Source organism: Lipotes vexillifer, unplaced genomic scaffold (genome assembly GCF_000442215.2).
Source record: "Lipotes vexillifer unplaced genomic scaffold, Lipotes_vexillifer_v1.1 scaffold498, whole genome shotgun sequence".
NCBI classification, from domain to species: Eukaryota; Metazoa; Chordata; class Mammalia; order Artiodactyla; family Lipotidae; genus Lipotes; species Lipotes vexillifer.
The window spans coordinates 522,443-543,794 of record NW_006793744.1 but is presented as its reverse complement, the minus strand read 5'-3'; the positions used below and the strand labels follow the sequence as shown (position 1 = coordinate 543,794).

At 36.2% G+C, this 21,352-nt stretch overlaps 1 protein-coding gene across 4 annotated transcripts in view; it reads left to right on the top strand.

Annotated features, from left to right (window-relative positions):
• Positions 1-21,034, top strand: part of FBXW7 (F-box and WD repeat domain containing 7) — a 209,189-nt gene extending 188,155 nt beyond the window's left edge. For all 4 annotated transcript variants that reach the window (XM_007466703.1, XM_007466702.1, XM_007466705.1 and 1 more), the window contains 8 exons: positions 3,615-3,749; positions 8,945-9,068; positions 11,056-11,192; positions 12,146-12,259; positions 13,508-13,689; positions 15,707-15,932; positions 18,122-18,332; positions 19,115-21,034. In XM_007466703.1, coding sequence (XP_007466765.1) covers positions 3,615-3,749; positions 8,945-9,068; positions 11,056-11,192; positions 12,146-12,259; positions 13,508-13,689; positions 15,707-15,932; positions 18,122-18,332; positions 19,115-19,383 — 1,398 coding nt within the window. In that variant the 3' untranslated portion in view covers positions 19,384-21,034. The remainder of the gene's footprint in view (positions 1-3,614; positions 3,750-8,944; positions 9,069-11,055; positions 11,193-12,145; positions 12,260-13,507; positions 13,690-15,706; positions 15,933-18,121; positions 18,333-19,114) is intronic.
• Positions 21,035-21,352: the final 318 nt, after the last annotated feature.

The following is a 21,352-nucleotide window of genomic DNA, read 5'->3' as shown; positions in this document are numbered from 1 at the left end:
GGAAAGAATAGTCCAGGGATCAGCAAGTGAAAAGGCTCTGAAGCAGAGCATGCTGGGTGTGTTTGAGGCACAGAAAGAGCATATATGGCTAAAGTAGAGTAAACGAGGGCAAGGAATAGGAAATTAGAACCTTGTAGGCCAACCTGAAGACTTTGGTTTTTACTTGGAGTGAAGTGGGAAGCCACTGGAGGGCTTCAAGCAGAAGAGTGAGTCAGTGACTTTTAGCACGGTCACTCTGACTGCTTTGTGGAGAACAGAACTAGGAGGGCAAAGGTGGGAAGCTGGGAGACTGGGTAAGAGGTTATAGGAATAACCCAGGTGAGAGACAATAGTAGCTTAGACCAATGTAGTAATAGTCAGATTCTGGGTATATTTTGAATTTTAAGGCCTTAGAATTCACTGATGGATCAGAACTATCTGATGGTGAAAGTAAGAGAGTTGGGGATGACTCCAGAGCTTTGGGCCTGAACAAACTAATAGAAGAGTTACATCTTACTGAAATAGGGAAGATTGTGGACATGCATATTTGAAGAGAAAGGTCATGGATATAGTTTCTATTACATACTCAAGAATACATGTTGAATAAGCAATTTTATAAACAGGTCTGGAGTTCAGGAGAGAAATCCAGGCTGGAGAGAGAAAAGCTAGGGACTACATGGTCCAGACCTTTGCTGGAACCATCTAAGAGATGTGACTTAAAGTAATTGGACTGTCAAATATGTATGGGCAGTGAAAACAGTCTCATTTATTTTGTAGATTACAGCTTGTTACTAATCTTTGTCAGTTGTATACTTTTCAGTAAAATGTCACAAAGTAACATCTGCTGAATATATGTATAATTCAAATTGAAATATAATTTAAATTTTATTTAACTTGTTAAATATTATCTTAAAACAGAATAAAAATATTGTTTAAAGTCTTAGAAGCATTTTGCTATATGGGCATAATTTTCATCATGGACTTTGCCTTAAATATATAGACGTTTCTGACACAGTTTCTAACATTTACCTAAGATCTGAATTATTTATCTTCTGTTCTGGCTTTTTCATTCTATACACCAGCCCCTAAAATCCTTGAAAGGATATTTTTTCATCTGTTAGCAGTTATATACCATGTATTGATACTGTTTTTCTATTCCTTCCTTTTTTAAACACAGTAATAATATGTTAACTGAAAAAAACCCATGAAACTTGTATAGTATATTAACCTTTAATTAGAAATATTCGTAATAGTTGTAATTTATATAGAATAGTAATAAATTATATAGAATATAAATTATAATTGGTAATATAAATAGTAATATGTTAAAAGATGTTTCCCTATCTTTTTACCATAGAAGATCACGTATCTTTATTTAACCATAAATACTTCCAAATATTTCCCAAAATATCTGTAAAGCTGGCATTCATATATGAAAAGGAGATTAAAAAGTTTACATTAAAATTATTCTGTCATGGGCTTCCCTGGTGGCGCAGTGGTTGAGAGTCCGCCTGCCGATGCAGGGGACACGGGTTCGTGCCCTGGTTCGGGAGGATCCCGCTTGCCGCGGAGCGGCTGGGCCCGTGAGCCATGGCCACCGAGCCTGCGCGTCCGGAGCCTGTGCTCCGCAACGGGAGAGGCCACAACAGTGAGAGGCCCGCGTACCGCAAAAAAAAAAATTATTCTGTCAAGCGTCTTAATTAAAGCTGCATTTTAATCAAGTCAGCATAGTTATCCATCACCCAAAATGGGCATGTTTTTATACTAGTGTCCATGAATTCTTGTAATGTAGATGGAGAGGAACAGCATATTATAAAAACCCACCTCAAATCCTGTGAGGAATATAAATCAATAACTCAGAGTTTATAGCATTGGTACTGTCAGGGATGAGTGGCGATTGATCAGCATGAGTTTTGTCAAAGAGGTAGTAAGTTTTGAACCAGGATTTGAAGCTATGCAAGGGAAATGGAGTGAAATAAACTTCAAATTAGCTGCTTTTAATTGGTCATGTGTGTGCATATACATGTATATGAGTATTTTTAACTTCTATGTATAAATCCTCACCCTAACCAAAAAGGATACACAGTGAGTACTCAAGGAGAATGTTCTGGGTATATGTATGTGTCAAACTAAAAGGAAAGGACACAGCTTATTAGAGCCTCTGTTTCCTCATATTTGGTGGTAAAATGGGGATATTCTCCAGGGTTTTTATGATGGTTAAGTGAGATATACATGCATAGTAGTACTGTGGAAGTACTACTGAAATGTTCGCTAGTATTAGTGTAGTCTACACTTTATGATAGGAAAGAAGAGATGAGATTTCATTGTAGATTCTGATAAATATTTTAAGAAATACTTTAAAAAGTATTGATATTCTGAATAAGGCTTCCAGTGTCCTCAGTATCTCAGGTTCAACTATTATCTATTTCACATGTTACAAAATCCAGGTTCCTAGTTTGAGCAAGAAATGGAATGTCAAAATCCAGATCTTTCTAGCTCGAAACCTCACCTATATTCTCTCTTCTCCCACTTCCAAAGTGGACATAATAATTCACAAAGGTACTATATCAGCTTGCTCAAGGATGTTTTTTCACCTAAGTGTCTCAAGGTTATTTAAATGTTTTGCTTGATTTTTGTGATGGGGGGGTCCTAACATTTTAAATGATTCATGTGGGTTTTTAATTTCTCCTTTTAAGAATCATGGCATTTCTGTGCAGGTGTTCCACACTGGGGAAACAACCCCCTTAGTATGGTTTAAAGGAGCTCATATTTTTGAGGTATAATTGTTTTTTTTTCCATAGCATATACTTTATTTCTTGCCCACTTTTAGCCTTTGTTCATATTCTAATTTTACTATTATTAAGTCAGCTACCATTTTCTGTTGTTTGCTGTTTTGTTTTGATTTTTTTGCGGTACGCGGGCCTCTCAGTGTTGTGGTCTCACCCGTTGCGGAGCACAGGCTCCGGATGCGCAGGCTCAGCGGCCGTGGCTCACGGGCCCAGCCGCTCCGCGGCATGTGGGATCTTCCCAGACCGGGTCACGAACCCGTGTCCCCTGCATCGGCAGGCGGACTCTCAACCACTGCGCCACCAGGGAAGCCCTGTTTGCTGTTTTTTATTTGAAATTATTTTCACATAGCAAGTCAAAGCCCTTTTAATTTGTAGAAGACACTTGTCAGATGTGCAGTCTATCCAGTTATTAATTTTTCTCTAGTTGATGCTGCCAGTCTCAGATGAGAGCCTTACTAAAACCATCAAGTTTTATGGTGCCCACTAGAAAGAAAGGGAAGAAAGGAAAATCATCTGTCAAAATTCATTTACTTAGTGGCCCAAACCGATGTTTCTGAATAAAATTTTGGTTTCTCAACCAGTATCTTGGTGGTAGATGGACGAACATATAACAATTATAATAATACAATGCAAAAATATTTTTCTGTCTATCAAACCTAAAAAAAGCTTTTACACAATAAAGGTAGCTAATAAACTTGATGAGACTAAATGATTGTCACTTCAGTGCCTTCTACTGTAAGCAGCCACTTTTTATGTTGTGTGTGGATGTGGATTTTCCTTTATGAGTTTATAATTTGAGACATTTATTAAAATAATAGATAAAAATTTCTAATTCCTCTTTGATAGAGCTGGAGTGGACCAGAGAAATTGCTTGCTTTAGATGAACTTATTGATAGTTGTGAACCAACACAAGTAAAACATATGATGCAAGTGATAGAACCCCAGTTTCAGCGAGACTTCATTTCCTTGCTCCCTAAAGAGGTAAGGATTATCAATTATATTCTTCATTAGTGCTATTTGAAAATATAAATCAACAGCTACCATCTTTAGACATTGTCATGCTGATTATGGTATTCAATATTGTCAGTTTAACACTCTTAATTAGTATTAAAGGGGGCTGTAAATGATAAGGTGCTGTGACTTAATATAATTTTCAGATTAAATCATACTTACAGATTAAGTGTCTTCTTTCCATCACTGGAATAAGTCATATGTGAGACTAAGCTATTGAGTTTCATTAATTTGACTGTTTCTTTACCAAGATTTTTTCCTAGGTTATCTGAAGTCCAACCTTTAGTTGTCTTGGTATGTTCATTTATAGTAGTAGATTTTTTTAAATTCTCATTTTATTAAAACAGCAATATTCTTTTTCTTATTTTGTTTTTTGTTTATCCTAAGTCCCTTCAAGACTAATAGTTTCGTGATTCTATTGGATAGTAGTTCTCCGTGACTTACATTATGTAATTATTTTGAAGTATATGGAATTTCACATGTACATCGTCTTCTATAAATCATTCCCCTTTCTGCCGCATCTCACACACACACACACACACACACACACACACACACACACACAATCACAGATTTCCTATACCAGTTACATTCTTATAGTATTTCTTTTAGAATTATTTATGCCCATTTGTTTTAATATCTTTATATAAAATAAAACATCTTTGATTTTTTATCATAGATTGATTATGATCACATGTGCATTCTTGACTATGTAAATGAGACATAGTTTAGATGTAGTAATCTTTTATTGATGTTGTAGCCTTCATAGTTTCATTTTTGTCACCAAACAGAAATAAGATAACATTAAATAATCAGTTACCATGATTTATATTTTCACAAAAGTTTTGTATATGCCGCTAATCATACATAGATCAGCTAAGAAGACAATATAAAATACCATTTATGTTAATATAAATGCAAATGGTCCTGAAACTTCAAATTTGAAGAGAAAGGAAGTTGATTTTTTTTTTCAGATACCCATGCTAAATATCCTAAGGGCATTAAAGATAGTCCCAATACTAATTTCACAATGGATATTAATAAAATGGTTTCATCATAGTTAATGGATAAAATTAAGCATAACTACAGGAGAAAGCAAAGTGGAAAAAAATATCTTTTTCCTGAGATGTTGCTTGTTTGGAGTGATTTTTAAAATGACATTGTCCCAGGAAAAAAAAAAAAAATCTTTATTCTTGCTGGCTCGTTCTAAAACTGAACCCTTTGGATAGATTTCGCTTATGAAAGTGGCATAAGCTCTCTCTCTTTGCTTCCAGAAGGGTGGTAATAATAGGAAGCACTTTTGTAAGTATTTGACTGAAACTGAATTTATTCTCCTTTGATATATTTTTCATAGTTTTCCTTGATATCCTTCATATTTTAGAAGGTAGTATTTTTGTTAAAATATAGACTTTTTCTCAGTCTAGTTTATCCTCTTATGTCTAAAGATTGTGAGGTTTTTGTTTTGTTTCGTTTTTTTCTTTATTTGGATTTACATAGTAGCTTCGTAACACACAAAAAAAACGTGATTTGAAATCAGAAGAATATAAAAGTATTCTTAAGAATCTAAAAATTAAGTACAAATTATCCATAGCCAGGGCAGTAAAGATTTTCTTGAATTATGTGTTCCTTTGAAGATTGCCTGAGGGGAAAGAAGCTTTGCTAGATAGAATGAGTGAGCCTGACTTAGCATGGCACCTGTCCCCCCACCTTTTAAAATTTGTTTTCTATTGAAGTATAGTTGAATTACAGTGTTGTTAATTACTACTATACAGCAAAGTGACTCAGTTATACATACATATACATTCTTCTTCATATGCTTTTCCATTATGGTTTATCAAAGGATATTGAATATAGTTTTAACTGCTAGAAAAAACATTTTCTTTTTTGAAAATGCTTTATTTTATATGTAGAGAAATAATGGTATATAGATCTAAGTCCTTAAGGAAACTAACATCTTATTGGAGACTAAGTACTATCATTATTTAAAACAGTATTACCTTCGTGTCAGGAAATGGACTTATAGTAATTTTCTTATAATTCCTTTCAACAGATTGCAAAGCTCTTTACCAACATTTACTTATTAATCTCAAAAACCTTGACAGAAATCTCACTAGTCTCACATGGGAGACTTGTGATAAAGAGCACTATCCTTATTTTGTAAGTAAATGCCAAGAAAAGCATAGTGATAGAGTATGATGATCTAGAACAAAACCTAAATTCTTAACATAGGATTGGCCAACATTTTCTTTATTCTTTTCTTTTTCTTTCACTATTTCACTATTTCAATCCACTGAAATATAGCAATTCTGGGAAAGTATTAGCTACTTTTTAAATATAATACGGTGGTCTTTTATATTGGGTTGGCCAAAATGTTTGTTCGGTTTTAAGTAAAAATAAAAGACACGTTTTTTCATTTTCACCAAGAATTTTACTGAACACTGTATTCACTAACAGAATGAACTTTTTGGCCAACCCAATATAAGTTATAGTGAAAAACAAAAAACAGCAACTCTCATTGAAATGACAAGTTTGGCCAAAGAAAAGATAATTAATTATCTGAAATAAATTTTCGATTTAAGAGATTTTCTTGTGTGGAAGTAGTCCTTAAGAAGAATTACTAATCTAGAGTTTACCTTTAATACAATTTAATAGAAAACTGCATTAGCTAGACCATTTGATTTGGCTCCAAGAAACCCGTAACCCCCTCTGTGGTATTGTAGAGATGTAGTTTGGGACAATGCCCACTCTCTGTCCCCTATAAGGAACCCTACATGACAAAACCTTGTTTCCTTTGAGGAACTGGTATAACTAATTGCTGTTTTCTTTTTGCTTGGCAGCCTAATTAAAAAACCATAGAAAATACTGTTGCCAGTATATTTGTGTTCTACTTTTCCTCTAGTTTAAACCTTTTCTATTTATATTTTTCCTGGTTCTGATTTTCGTATTCATATTTTTCTATGTATATTTTCTCTTTTTTAAAAATTTTTATTTGGCTGCATCAGGTTTTAGTTGCGGCATGAGGGATCTTCATTGCAGCATGCGGGCTTCTCTAGTTGTGGCACGTGGGCTTCTCTCTAGTTGTGATGTGCGGGCTCCAGAGTGCACGGGCTCAGTAGTTGCGGCTTGCGGGGTCTCTAGTGGTGTACGGGCTCAGTAGTTGCTGCGCGTGGGCTTAGTTGCCCCACGGCATGTGGGAGTTTAGTTCCCCAACCAGGGATCGAACGCTTGTCCTCTGCATTGGAAGGCAGATTCTCAACCACTGGACCACGAGAGAAGTCCCATGCTATGTGTATTTTCTATAATACAGGGATGTTTTGATGGCATTTAATAAGTTGAAGTTTATGGTTGAGTTAGGGACTTTGCTGTTTTAAAGGAACGGGTGCCAGTTACCTATGGAGTTAGCACTTCAAATTTCTTTAGCACATGAGTGTTTCTTTACATTTCTTTTTAATGCATGCAGACACTGGACTAGATGATCTCTTAATCACCAGTAATGACAGGAATTTTACCTGTTGATTTGGGGATAAATCTAACCTGCTCTGGATTTGTTTCTTAGCATTTAGGATCCATTTAATATTTCTATAAATTACCTGATTTCTGCTTCAGCTGGATAGCTAAAATAAGAGTAGGCTTTTTCATATGACCATTCTCAATATCTTGGGCATTAACTAGCATCTCTTTTCCACAAATATAACTTTTTGCCTGATAATTTCTATGTTAAATATCAGTTTCACATAGAAGATTAATAGTATGCTGTTAGACTGACACTAAGCAAACTTGTCCAGGCTTTGATTGATTGATAATTTCAAAATTAATTGGTTTATGGGGTATCCATTTAAAAAATATATTGTTGAGTTATGTATGTATGTGTATATTTGTATATGTGTATGTATGTGTGAACACACACGCATATATAGATTGTTTAATATAGTTATGCCTTTTCATTTTAAATGACTCAGTTTCTGTATATAATACTGAATGGTCTTCTCTGATAGACCAAAAATAATTATTCCACAAAAAGTTCTTCACTGTCATTTGTCAATAGTAGTATTAAGTTGAATACTGACTGGTTGAAGTACTTTCTATATAGAATATACTCAATAAATATGTGATTAATGATGAACTCTGTATATATATTGATACAAAGTCATTGGGAAAGCATAATTTATTTCATGTAATTCCTGTTTAACATCAAAAAATAATTCAGATTGTGCTTTTTTACTCCCTGTATGACCCTAGGTCCTTCAAATGATAGTTTGTTTTAATCCTTGTAACTTAGTTTATGTGAAAAGTAAACTTTACTGCTCTGTTTAGATCATTCTGTCCTAATATAATTTAAATTTTTATGTGATTTTTGAGGCTAATTGAACGAGCATAGTCAGAAGCTGTCGTTCTCCTTTTTCTTCTATTTCCTTTTCTTTTATTTATTTGAATTGACTTTACACACTGGAAGAAAAATTGATGGTTTGCAAGTATTGGAAACAAAATTTTTAAATCAGTGATATATCAAAGACTTAGCTCAAATATACAACTCTATCTGGCCCATCCAGAAAATCTCCATAAGCAATATAAAGGAATTAGAACCCAATTACTTTTATAGGTCTAGGAAGCAGTTTAATAATTGTTCCTTTTTGTCATTTACAGTAAAGGATTAAATGTTTGAAAAGTTCATCACTGTGATATAAACAGTTTGATATGATAAAGAACTATTAATTATATCTAACTATCTGAAGGATTCTGAAATTATGCCACACAGAGTATCCAGGAATCTCATTTCTTAAGTGAAATTATATTGTAGTGAGGACAGAAAAAGACAAAATTTAAACAACTAATAAAGTAAAAAATATATAAATAAATAGTAGAATTCTTGAGATGAGGTTCACAGAGCAAAGGCAAGAGAAGAGGCAGAGAGGTTTAATAAGTATTCCTTGAAGAGGTGAGGAGTTAGTGGGGTGAAGTTCATAAAAACCAATAGGGTGTTTTTAAATCTGGTATGTATTTGTTAAAATTGAATATTAGAAGGTACTGCCTTTAATAATTTTAGAAATTAGAATGTAAAATTATATTACATTTATCTATAAGTACTTTATACTATAGGGAATAATTAACTTATTTTTTATAGTTAAAAAGAGACACATGGTATACTATGCTTTTTCTTTTCATAGCTGGCACTTTATGTGCTTTCATTCCTGGAACCCAAAGACCTGCTACAAGCGGCTCAGACGTGTCGCTACTGGAGAATTTTGGCTGAAGACAACCTTCTCTGGAGAGAGAAATGTAAAGAAGAGGGTAAGGTTCAAAATCACAGAGAGAAAATATTTGTAGTTCGAAAAAGCAAAGTGATTCTGAAAAACAATAAGTTTTATGTGCACATAGAATAAAGTGGTGGATAAATAAAAAAGAACTTTGGCAGCCTATCAAAGAATCAAGACTGCATCTTCATTTACATTCACCTACTTATATAAAATCCACAGGTTATTCCACACGTTCAGATGTGCCAAATCTTGCCACTAACCCCTTTAGTGAGCACTGTAACTAATAGTGAATATATCTCATTTCTTCCCAGTCTCCGGTAGAATTAATAAACAATGAGAAAGTCAAGATGAGGACAATTTAAAGAGAACCCCCAAATTAAATTAGCAATTAAATACTCAAATATTTATAGTCTATTCATTTCTTCCACAAATATTTCTTGAGCACCTCTTTTGTGCTAGATATTCTTAAATCCTGGGGATGTAGTAGTAAAGTCCCATTTTCTTCCCACCATGGAGCCTGTGTTCTGAGACCTGTTTAAAAATTTAAAAAAAATCCCCTTTCCTAGTAATGGAGTAGGTGTCATCCATATTAAGAAAGGACATTTTTTCTTTCCAGCAGGCATCTAGAAAAATATTACTTTTGAAAAAAATTATGCAAAAATATCATTTGCCTTCAACAAGCAAAATTTTTAAGAAAGAATCATAGAGTGTAAGACAGATGCGCTATAGGTTCTCTTTAGTAAAGCTGAGAGGTAAAGAAAGATCCAGGATACTTGGTTTCTAATCCTGCCTCTGCCCTGTCTGTGGCTTGGACTACTCAGTGAAACCTTCTCTTCTCAGATATATATAAAGTGGGATTAATTTTCCCTGCCTTACCTTCTCATAGAATCATTATTTTAATGACTTTTTTAAATTGTGATAATTTATACATAAAATAGAATTTATCACTTTCACCATTTTTTTTTAAATTTTTTTTATTTTTTGCGGTACTCGGGCCTCTCACTGCTGCGGCCCCTCCCGTTGCGGGGCACAGGCTCCGGACGCCCAGGCCCAGCGGCCATGGCTCACGGGCGCAGCCGCCCCGCGGCATGTGGGATCCTCCCGGACCGGGGCACAAACCCGTGTCCCCTGCACCGGCAGGCGGACTCCCAACCACTGCGCCACCAGGGAAGCCCACTTTCACCATTTTTAAGTGTATAGTTCAGCGGCATCAAGTACGCTGACTTTGCTATGGAACCATCACCACCATCCATCTCCAGAACTTTATCATCTTCCCCAGCTGCAACTCCATACCTATTTAACAGTAACTCCCTATTCCTCTTCCCTGCAGCACTGGCAACCACCATTTTGTTTTCTGTCTCTATAAATTTGACGACTCTAGGGACCTCATATAAGTGGAATCATACGGTATTTGTCTTTTTGTGACTGTCTTATTTCACTTAGCATAATGTCTTCAAGGTTCATCCAAATGTATCAGGATTCCCTCCTTTTTTAAGACTAAACATTCCATTGTATGTATATACCACACTTTTTTCTCCATTTATCCATCAGTGGACACTTGGGTTACTTCCACCTCTTGGCTGTTATAAATAATGCTGCTACGAGCATGGATGTACAAATACCTGTTCAAGTCCCTGCTTTCAGTTCTTTTGGGTGTATGTTCAGAAGTGGAATTGCTGGATCATATGGTAATTTTATGGTTAATTTATTTTGAGTAACCACCATACTGTTTTCCTTAGCAGCTACATTATTTTATAGTCCCACAAGCATTGCACAAGGGTTCCAATTTCTCCACATCATCACCAACATTTCATAGAATTATTCTGAGAGAAATGAAATAGTCAGTAGAAAACATGCCATACAGATTGCAAATTTACATTAGTGTCTCGTAATAACAGTGTTAGAAATTAGTGTTCTGCATTTCAGTGGTTTTCAGCATAGGAGAAAATGAGATGCATTATAAAATGTGTAATTTGTATTATTGGTGAAGGCAATTATACTCTAAATTTTCTAAACCTTAGGTATTGATGAACCATTGCACATCAAGAGAAGAAAAGTAATAAAACCAGGTTTCATACACAGTCCATGGAAGAGTGCGTACATCAGGCAGCACAGAATTGATACTAACTGGAGGCGAGGAGAACTCAAATCTCCTAAGGTAACTGAACTCTTGCATGATGTAACAGAAACCATTAATCAGTGTTAGTACGTAGTGTACTCTTTCATATCTGACAAGTAGTATAACTTGACAACCTATGTCCTGTAGAAAGAAAACAATATATTTTAAAATAACTGAAAATGTAACTGACAGTATTCCTCTGTGCTAATATCTCTAGTCTGACAACTAACTGTACTTGAATAAAAGACGAATTGACTTACGTGTTGTTCTGTCTATTGCATGTAAATGAAAATTTCTGCATATCCTGTTGAATTTTGTGTCGTATACGTACTACCTAAGAATTTGCTCCCTCTCTGACCAAACATGATTTTTTGAGGAGTACCCATGTTTGGGGGGTTTTTTGATGGCTTTTGTGTGTTTTAATTTTATAAATTTAAGCATAATTCTGATTTTCTGCCTTATAACATTTCAATTATATAAAGAATGGCAAAAATACTTGAAATCCTTAGCTATATTTTTTTCAACTGGAAAAAAAGCAATTTGGGGAGATATTTTGTATTAAAACGTATACATTATGACAGGCTTTTTTGTTTGTTTTAAGTTAAAAACGATGATTATTGTCTTTCTACTTAGTAGGTACTTTTGTTTTTGTGTGTCAAAATTGCACAACTTAAGTGCACATTCTTTTGGTTTGAGCAGATAAAATAGATGATTATAAAATACGTTTGTGTTTGAACCATATTTTTGAGGTCTTGACTGAGTAAAATTTTAATAGTTGATGTCTCAAGTATAAATGATAGAATATGGAAACAATAAAATGTTTAATACTTAATTCATCTGCCAGGAAGGATGCTTCATATTTTATACAAAATTTTACTCTGGAAATAGACTATGGATTACTGTTGCTATTTATGGCCTCATTTTTCTTTTCACCAATATTTTAAAAAACATAATGTAGTAACATACTTCTGATCTGTACATCTATGTTGTAGGTGCTGAAAGGACATGATGATCATGTGATCACATGCTTACAGTTTTGTGGTAACCGAATAGTTAGTGGTTCTGATGACAACACTTTAAAAGTTTGGTCAGCAGTCACAGGCAAAGTAAGTGTACTTCTCTCTACACTTCGTAAAGTCACCATTTGGTACATACCTTTACAAGGATCAACCAGTGAAAGGAAAACAAGGATTCATTTTTGAGTCTAGCTTATTTTGATAGCAAATATCAGAGCTTCTAATTCAGCTTTTTTCTTGGCATGAAAATGATGTTTCTCATGATAGGGATGTCATTAGTTTCTTCTTCATTTAAATAGTTTGTCTATCTTTGTGACTTAGCTATTTTAAGATTTTACAGATGTGCTTTTTTTTTTCTTTTTTGGGGGTTAATTTTTCCCACTTTTATTAACCATCAAAGTTATATCTCCTTCCTTTTTAATCTTTTTCAAAAATATGACTGAGGGATATATTTTTTCCTTGTAAACTTTGTTGATAACCTACCTATAGTTTAAAAGTTAAATAAATCATGTTAATTTTGATTTATCTCAAACCCTGTAAGATAGAAGTTAAGCAGGCTAGTTATTTAAATAGGAGTTTGAAGGAAACAAAGCAGTCCAAGCAGTTTCACTTCATACAATATTATACTTTAATGGTTCTCTACTGAATACTTATTTTTTCTGTCCAATGGAAAATATTTTCTTGAATTAGGTAATTGACCACCTAAAAAAGAATAGAAGAAAGTGTGTGGGGAGGGGGAAATCTGTCTTTTAAAATGTCTTATAACATGTTGATTCTTGGGCAAGAATCTTCTAAATATTCCAAGTCAGATGTAAACGTTTTTTTAAAACTGCTTCGTATTTCCGTAGTGTAATATTAGTTTTGGATTTATTTCAGGGTTTTAGTGTCTGCCTTTACTTGTCTAGAAGTACCTTGCCTAGAAGTACCCTAACTACTGCCTTGGGGAAGATTCAGATGAAATGTGGAATGTAGCCACACCCAACTCTGTTGGCATTCTTTCAGTGAATCCATTCCCATGGAAGAAACCAAGTTGCAATTTTAGTATTATTTTATCAAAGAGGCCAGGCCAGAGTTGTCATACTTTAGTGAGAAAGGTTTACTGTCTACATACTTGTTCCTCGACTGTGTGTGTGTGTGTATAATATACAGTGCTGCTGAACAAACAAAGAAATACACAGTGATGGGATCATGTTATATTGATGTGAAAAATTATTTTCTAATATGCCAAACATTCCAACTGAGTAAATAACTTTACTTCAGATTTTAATGAACTGCTAAAATGTTATTTACATTGTTTTTCTTTCTACCTAAAAGTAATCATCTTAAGTGTTTTTGCAGTGTCTGAGGACATTAGTGGGACACACAGGTGGAGTATGGTCATCACAGATGAGAGACAATATCATTATTAGTGGATCTACAGATCGGACTCTCAAAGTGTGGAATGCGGAGACGGGAGAATGTATACACACCTTATATGGGCATACTTCCACTGTACGTTGTATGCATCTCCATGAGAAAAGGTAGGGGAAACCCTGTAGGGGTTGGGAATTCTTCCTCTGTTACTTGTGAACTTGGGGCCTTTTGTATAGAGTTCAGTTGTACAGTACTTACTATGTCTAACAGAGAGATAGTGATAATATGCTCCTAAACTAGACTCATCATTCAACTTCAGATATTTCTCTGCTAGGAAAGCAGTAGTGTATTGCCTTAAAATTGGGCAGTAGGGTATTGCCTTTAAATTTCCATGCTCATTTAATGTGTTGTTGGCTTCCACCTTGAAACTCTGTTCTCTGATCTTGACTAACACCTTACTTGATTGTTCTAAATCTTTGATGACTCATTATCTTCAAAAAAAATTGGGGGGGGCATATATTTCCAGTAGTGGGACAAATTCAGTAATTCAGGCTTCAAGTCTCTGAGTCTTTTTAATTACCCACCACCCTTCCCCCACTCCATCATATCCCCTGTGTCTGGGCAAAAGCTGAGGCCTGTGGGTTTTAACTTATTCTCTCATTACCTATCACCTGAACTACTGACAGAGCTTTCAAACTTGGTCACCTTTTACACAGCTGCAGAGAACCTCCTCTAATTACGGTAGTACCACTGCCCTTTGGGAGCCTACTGTTGCCTACCGAATTAAGGAAGAAACCCTCAATCCAGTTTTCAAAATAGTTTAAGCCAAACCAGACTGCTTGCCTTTTTCTTCTCAGCATCTTTGCTGTTGCTTTTATCTCCTCCTACAGAGCCCTCCTATTAAAGTCCTTTCTATCTTCCATTGGCGTGTCTTCACAGTACCCCTGTTAAACAGATGTGATTTCTACCTCCTTTGTCAGAAAAGGTCTCTCTGAAGGGTCCTTACAGTGAATCCACTCCAGTTTTTACTGTTAATTCATTCTGTCCATGGCATCTTCTTTATCAAGAACCATTACATTTAGCAGATTTCACTTTAGATTTGTAATATGTGCAGAAAAGTACCTTCTCACTTGTAATTTGAATCTACTTTGAACAGTGTGCTCTACTATTAAAATTTGGGGGGGGGATTGGTATCAAGAGACCTTGCATTTCAGTTTCCATTATGTGCTGACTTAAATCTCTCAATGCTTCCATTTTCTACTGTTCCAAAGGTGGAAACTCTGGCCTTTCTTAATCTCTTAGGAATGACATTAAAGACATCTGAGTTTTCAGCTCTCCTTTGTAATCCAAAGGTGATTGCCATATTTGTATCACTCTGGTCTTCGGAAGAGAATAATGTTGGGCCAGAGTTTTAAGGGATTTCCGTTGCCCCTACATGTGTATGTTCTAAAAATCTGTATGTCTTAATGCCCCAGTAGCCTACGGAATATTTTTAAATATAAGCATAAGCAGCCTTTGTTTGAGGACGTGTTTAAAACTGGTTAATTTAACCAGAGTATATGGTGTAAAGCACATATGTTTAGCTGTTTAAATTCCAGATACTGATTTGTTTTGTTGAAAAACCTTTATTGAATTTTTTCCCTAGTCACGAAGGGACTTTGTGCTCATAATTAAAATAGGGGGAAATGACAGAAAGAATAAAGAAGAAAATTTAAGCTTTTCAAAATACTACCACCCATTAGCATTTTACACATATTGCCCACACTAAAATTTTATTTCTAAAATCAAGATCTTATTGTATGTGTTTAGAGCTGGCTGCTTCCGCTGCTGCTTCTTTATCTTCTTTGACTTCGTCTTCCTCTCCTTCCTCTTTGTCATTTCTAATTACAGTACAGTAGTCTTAAAACTGTTCCACAGGACCCCAGGGTGCTCCTGGGTCCCTCATAGGTGGAGGAATCAAACAGGCAGAATTCTAGGCTTTCCAACTTCCCATCCCAATCAGAGTAACTCAACTTTTGCATGTTTATGTATCAAGGTTTTACATAGTATGTATTTATTTTGAAAACAGGTATTCCTGCTTAAGAAAAGGTAAAAAAGTTTTAATAACCACAGACTTTTATGTATCATGTTTTCTCATAATATCAAAATTCTAATACATTCTTTTTTCTGTTTTTCCCCCTACAGAGTTGTTAGTGGTTCTCGAGATGCCACCCTTAGGGTTTGGGATATTGAGACAGGCCAGTGTTTACATGTTTTGATGGGTCATGTAGCAGCGGTCCGCTGTGTTCAATATGATGGCAGAAGGGTTGTGAGTGGAGCGTATGACTTTATGGTGAAGGTGTGGGACCCAGAGACAGAGACCTGTCTGCACACATTGCAGGGGCACACCAACAGGGTCTACTCGTTACAGGTAAGAGACCTATCTCTCCTGCTCTTGAGATGCTATATTGATGAGTCATAAGGTTGTCTTACTCATAATCACTGTCAGATTGCTGATCCAATACAGTCCAAAAAACAGATGAATCAAATTATTCTGCTGTTTACATATACTTTATTTTTTAAATAAACTATTTATTTATTGGCTGCATTGGGTCTTCGTTGCTGTGCGCGTGCTTTCTCTAGTTGCAGCGAGCGGGGGCTACTCTTCATTGCGGTGCACGGGCTTCTCTTGTTGCGGAGCATGGGCTCTAGGCACAGGCTTCAGTAGTTGTGGCTCGTGGGCTCTAGGGTGCAGGCTCAGTAGTTGTGGCTTGCGGGCTCTAGAGTGCAGGCTCAGTACTTGTGGCACATGGGCTTAGTTGCTCTGTGGCATGTGGGATCTTCCCAGACCCGGGCTCGAACCCGTGTCCCCTGCACTGGCAGGTGGATTCATAACCACTGTGCCACCAGGGAAGTCCCTACATATACTTTAACATTGGCATGAAGAAAGCATAAATTTTGAAATTATTTACATGATTTGTTTCAATTTCTCTGTGATTGATTTCCCTCTAAAATACAAATATTTGTCTTGGAACCTGAGACTTCGGGGCCCTAAATTTTGCTGTTAATTAATGGGTAGAGAGTCTCATAGGAGAATAACCTGGATTTTAATAAACTCCTTAGAGGATTAATTTGGCCAAAAGCTGCCCCTTTGCCTTGATAGCTGGAAGTTGATGGACCATGTAATTGTGATTCCGTCCCCATTCAAAGTGGAAGTGGAACTTTCTGCACAAAGCTGCTCTGCCGTCACAGGGCTGCTGGTTTGTAGTCATGAAGAAGTAAATTTGACTTAAACTGATTTTTGGTTTGTTTTCCTTTGAACCTGATATCCTAGAATAGATTGCCATATTTTGACATAAATAAATAGATTAATAGCAAGTTTAGAAAACAGATCTTGTTTCGTTTCGTGAAAGACAACATCTTCAATTAAAAAATACAGTTGACCCTTGAACAACTTAGGAGTCAGGGGCATCAACCACCCCCCCCCAACCCCCAACTCCAGTCGAAAATCCTCGAATAACTTTACAGTTGGCCCTCAGTATCTGCAGTTCCACATCCAAGAATTCAACCAACCTGGGATTGTGTAGTAGGTATTTAGCAAAAGAAATTTGAGTATAGGTGTGGACCCTCCCGGTTCAAACCCATGTTGTTCAAGGGTCAGCTGTATTTCCTATTACTTACATAGCTTGTTTACCAGTTACTGCCCGTTAGTAATCAGCAAATCAGTATGTAGTCCCAGGGCTCACAGTTCTGTCGTTGGGGTATTTGTATCTTAACTGATGGAATACTGTCCATGTCATGAAATATTGACATATAATAAAGATGTCTGTTAACTTAGAAAAGGTTATGAATTTGGAGGAGAGGGAATTGGCTGCAATTGTTTGTATGTTTTGTGATATGTTCAAACCTTAATGAATATAATAATCTTATTTAAATAAGCCATTAGATTGAGGAAATAGGTGGTAACATTATTATAGATCTGGGAATTGGTAGATATTTGTTGACTTTGGGTATAGCTGGGAAGCTGGAGAAGAGATGCTGTATATAGTTTGCTTTTGTTCTCAAAATGCCACCACTTCTAATTCCAGATATAATTTATCTGTTGGCACATTTCCTAAATAGGTTCTTGTAAATGAAATTTTTATTTTACATACAATTTTTAATGGAACTTACTTTGAAGTATCATGAAAGCTATCTCCAGCCCTTTTCATGCCATAGGTGTTGATAAGCACACCCTTTATTCATAAACCACGTCAGCAGTTTTAGCTTCCTATTGGGAAGTAAAACTCAAATGGCAATCCGTACTGAATCATGCATGATATGTAGCTAGTAAGTGTGGCCAGATAATCTGAAAATAATATGTTCATTTTAGGTGTTTTTTTGAAAATTGTTTCTGCATCTAGTTTGAAGCCACTGGCCATAAAAAATTAGCATTTCTGGTAGAAGCTTCTGAGAACATGCCCTGTAGAGTTGCTTGATCGCATGCACTTTGTCTTGTACCTCATTTTGTTCCTGGCATTTTGTTCTCATGCTTTACTCCCATCCCCTTTTAGGATTAAGGTCAATAAATAATATCAAGAATATGTACACTTCTAGTCTAATAAACTGTGTCTGTTGTAGTTTGATGGCATCCATGTGGTGAGTGGATCTCTTGATACATCAATCCGAGTTTGGGATGTGGAGACAGGGAATTGCATTCACACGTTAACAGGACACCAGTCATTAACAAGCGGCATGGAACTCAAAGACAACATTCTTGTCTCTGGGAATGCAGATTCTACAGTTAAAATCTGGGATATCAAAACAGGACAGTGTTTACAAACATTGCAAGGTAAATATTGGCTACCCACCTTTAGTTGTGTTCCTTAAAAATGAGATTGTTGGTCAAAAGAGAAATATGGAGCTTTTGTGTCACAGAAAGAATTAACCTCATACAAAATGAAAACTTATTTTGGATAAGTTTATGAGCCTTTCCACTCTGACTTGAGTAGGAGTGGAAGTAGGATGGGAAGGATTCACAGTGCCCACTGAACTAGAGGAAGAAACATGTGAAAGCCGCTAATACTAAATGAGGCACAGCAGTGTTAACTTCTTATATCATGATTAACTTCTTTTTATTAGTCATAGCCCTTAGAAAGTGCTTTTGTCATTGAGGCCATCTGGTGGGCTATACTGCAGCTTTTTTACTCATTGATTTTGTCTCTTCCTCAGAGTTTTGGAATAGTGTCCATTCAGCCTTTGCCTTTGACTGGTTAGCTCAGAGTGGTAGGGTAGTAGATTGTCCATGAGCAGAATATGTGATGCTGGTACTATCTACATCACCACCGAGAGAAGTGCTCATTCATGCAACCAGGACACAAAATGTATGCCTGGTAGCTAACCACACTTCCTGGAACACAGAACCCTCAGAGATTAACGTTTCAGTTACAAATAGCTACCAGATTTTCTTACATCCCTGCCGATCCTAAAATACTCAGAACACAGTTTCTAAATGTGCAGCGTTTTAAATATTTCATTTATTGTGTGTTCCAATATAGATTCCACAAATTACAGTATAACTGACCCTTAGTCATGATTTCTAACCAGTAACGAAATTCCTTTGGTTTTGCCTAGGTCCCAACAAGCATCAGAGTGCTGTGACCTGTTTACAGTTCAACAAGAACTTTGTAATTACCAGCTCAGATGATGGAACTGTAAAACTATGGGACTTGAAAACGGGTGAATTTATTCGCAACCTAGTCACATTGGAGAGTGGGGGGAGTGGGGGAGTTGTGTGGCGGATCAGAGCCTCAAACACAAAGCTGGTGTGTGCAGTAGGGAGTCGCAACGGGACGGAGGAAACCAAGCTGCTGGTGCTGGACTTTGATGTGGACATGAAGTGAGGAGCAGGAAAGGTGGCATCGTCCCAACATGTAGACGACATACTCCCTGCCCTTCCCCCTGCAAAAGAAAAAAAGAGAAAAAAAGAAAAGAAAAAGAAAAAAAATCCCTTGTTCTCAGTGGTGCAGGATGTTGGCTTGGGGCAACAGAGCGAAAAGACCTACAGACTCAGAAGGAAAAGAGGAAGCGATGACAAACCGCAACTGACAAGAGAGGCGCCTGCCGGCTCATCCCGGAAAAAGCTTCACTTTGGACTGAGGGCAGCTTTGCAAAACGAGACTTTCGAAATCAAACCAGGTGCAATTATTTCTTTATTTTCTTCTCCAGTGGTCGCTGGGCAGCGTTACTGCAGAGATGTCGTTACAGATTCTGCTAGCCTGTTCTTTTACCACTGAGACCTAGAAAGAAGCTGCAGTAACATCCACACAGTACCGGTGGACTTTCTCACCAGAGAGCATCTGCAACAAAAAGTCATTTTTCTGGAGCGGAAAAGCTAAAAAGGAAAAAAATTACTGTGAATTGTTTTTGTACAGTTATCATGAAAAGCTTTTTTTTTTTTTTTTTTTTTTTTTTTTTTTTTGCCAACCATTGCCAATGTCAATCAATCACAGTATTAGCCTCTGTTAATCTATTCCTGTCGCTTCCACATACACTCTGCAATGCCTGTGTTGCTCAAAGGTGGCAAGTTGTCCTGGGTTCTGTGAGTCCCGAGATGGATTTAATTCTTGATGCTGGTGCTAGAAGTAGGTCTTCAAATATGGGATTGTGTCCCACCCCTGTACTGTACTCCCAGTGGCCAAACTTATTTATGCTGCTAAATGAAAGAAAGAAAAAAAAAAGCAAATTATTTTTTTTTATTTTTTTTCTGCTGTGACGTTTTAGTCCCAGACTGAATTCCAAATTTGCTCTAGTTTGGTTACGGAAAAAAAAAGACTTTTTGCCACTGAAACTTGAACCATCTGTGCCTCTAAGAGGCTGAGAATGGGAGAGTTTCAGAAAATAAAGAGTGAAGTTTGCCTGCAAGTAAAGAATTGAGAGTGTGTGCAAAGCTTATTTTCTTTTATCTGGGCAAAAATTAAAACACATTCCTTGGAACAGAGCTGTTGCCGCCTGTTCTGCGGAGAAACTTTTCTTTTTGAGGGCTGTGGTGAATGGATGAACATACATAATAAAACTGACAAAATATTTTAAAACTATATAAAACACAAAATTAAAATAAAGTTGCTGGTCAGTCTTAGTGTTTTACAGTATTTGGGAAAACAACTGTTACAGTTTTATTGCTCTGAGTAACTGACAAAGCAGAAACTATCCAGTTTTTGTAGTAAAGGCGTCACATGCAAACAAGCAAAATGAATGAAAAAGTCAAATGGTTTGCCTCATTCTCCAAGAGCCACAACTCAAGCTGAACTGTGAAAGTGGTTTAACACTGTATCCTAGGTGATCTTTTTTTCCTCCTCCTGTTTATTTTTTTTGTTTGTTTTATTTATAGTCTGATTTAAAACAATCAGATTCAAGTTGGTTAATTTTAGTTATGTAACAACCTGACATGATGGAGGAAAACAACCTTTAAAGGGATTGTGTCTATGGTTTGATTCACTTAGAAATTTTATTTTCTTATAACTTAAGTGCAATAAAATGTGTTTTTTCATGTTAGTATGCCTGTTTCTTCCACTGAGGTAATAACACTTCATTATCAGTATTTAGGGTTTGTCTCTGATATTTTAATCTTCGCATCCCCTGTAGTGCGGCATGGAAATTGATGCTTCCAGGCCTGTTGTCCCCAGCCAAAGTAAGAACAGTGGGCCACAAGATGCAAATTATATTTATTTAGATTGTGCAGGAGGATGTGGCACTGTGCTCATCTCTATTACATTGGGGTATATATGTATGAAATCTGGTCTCTCAAAGAGCCACCAGACTTTTATGGTAGTTACAGCTAGAATTCCTATAGGAAGTTCATTTTTAAAATGT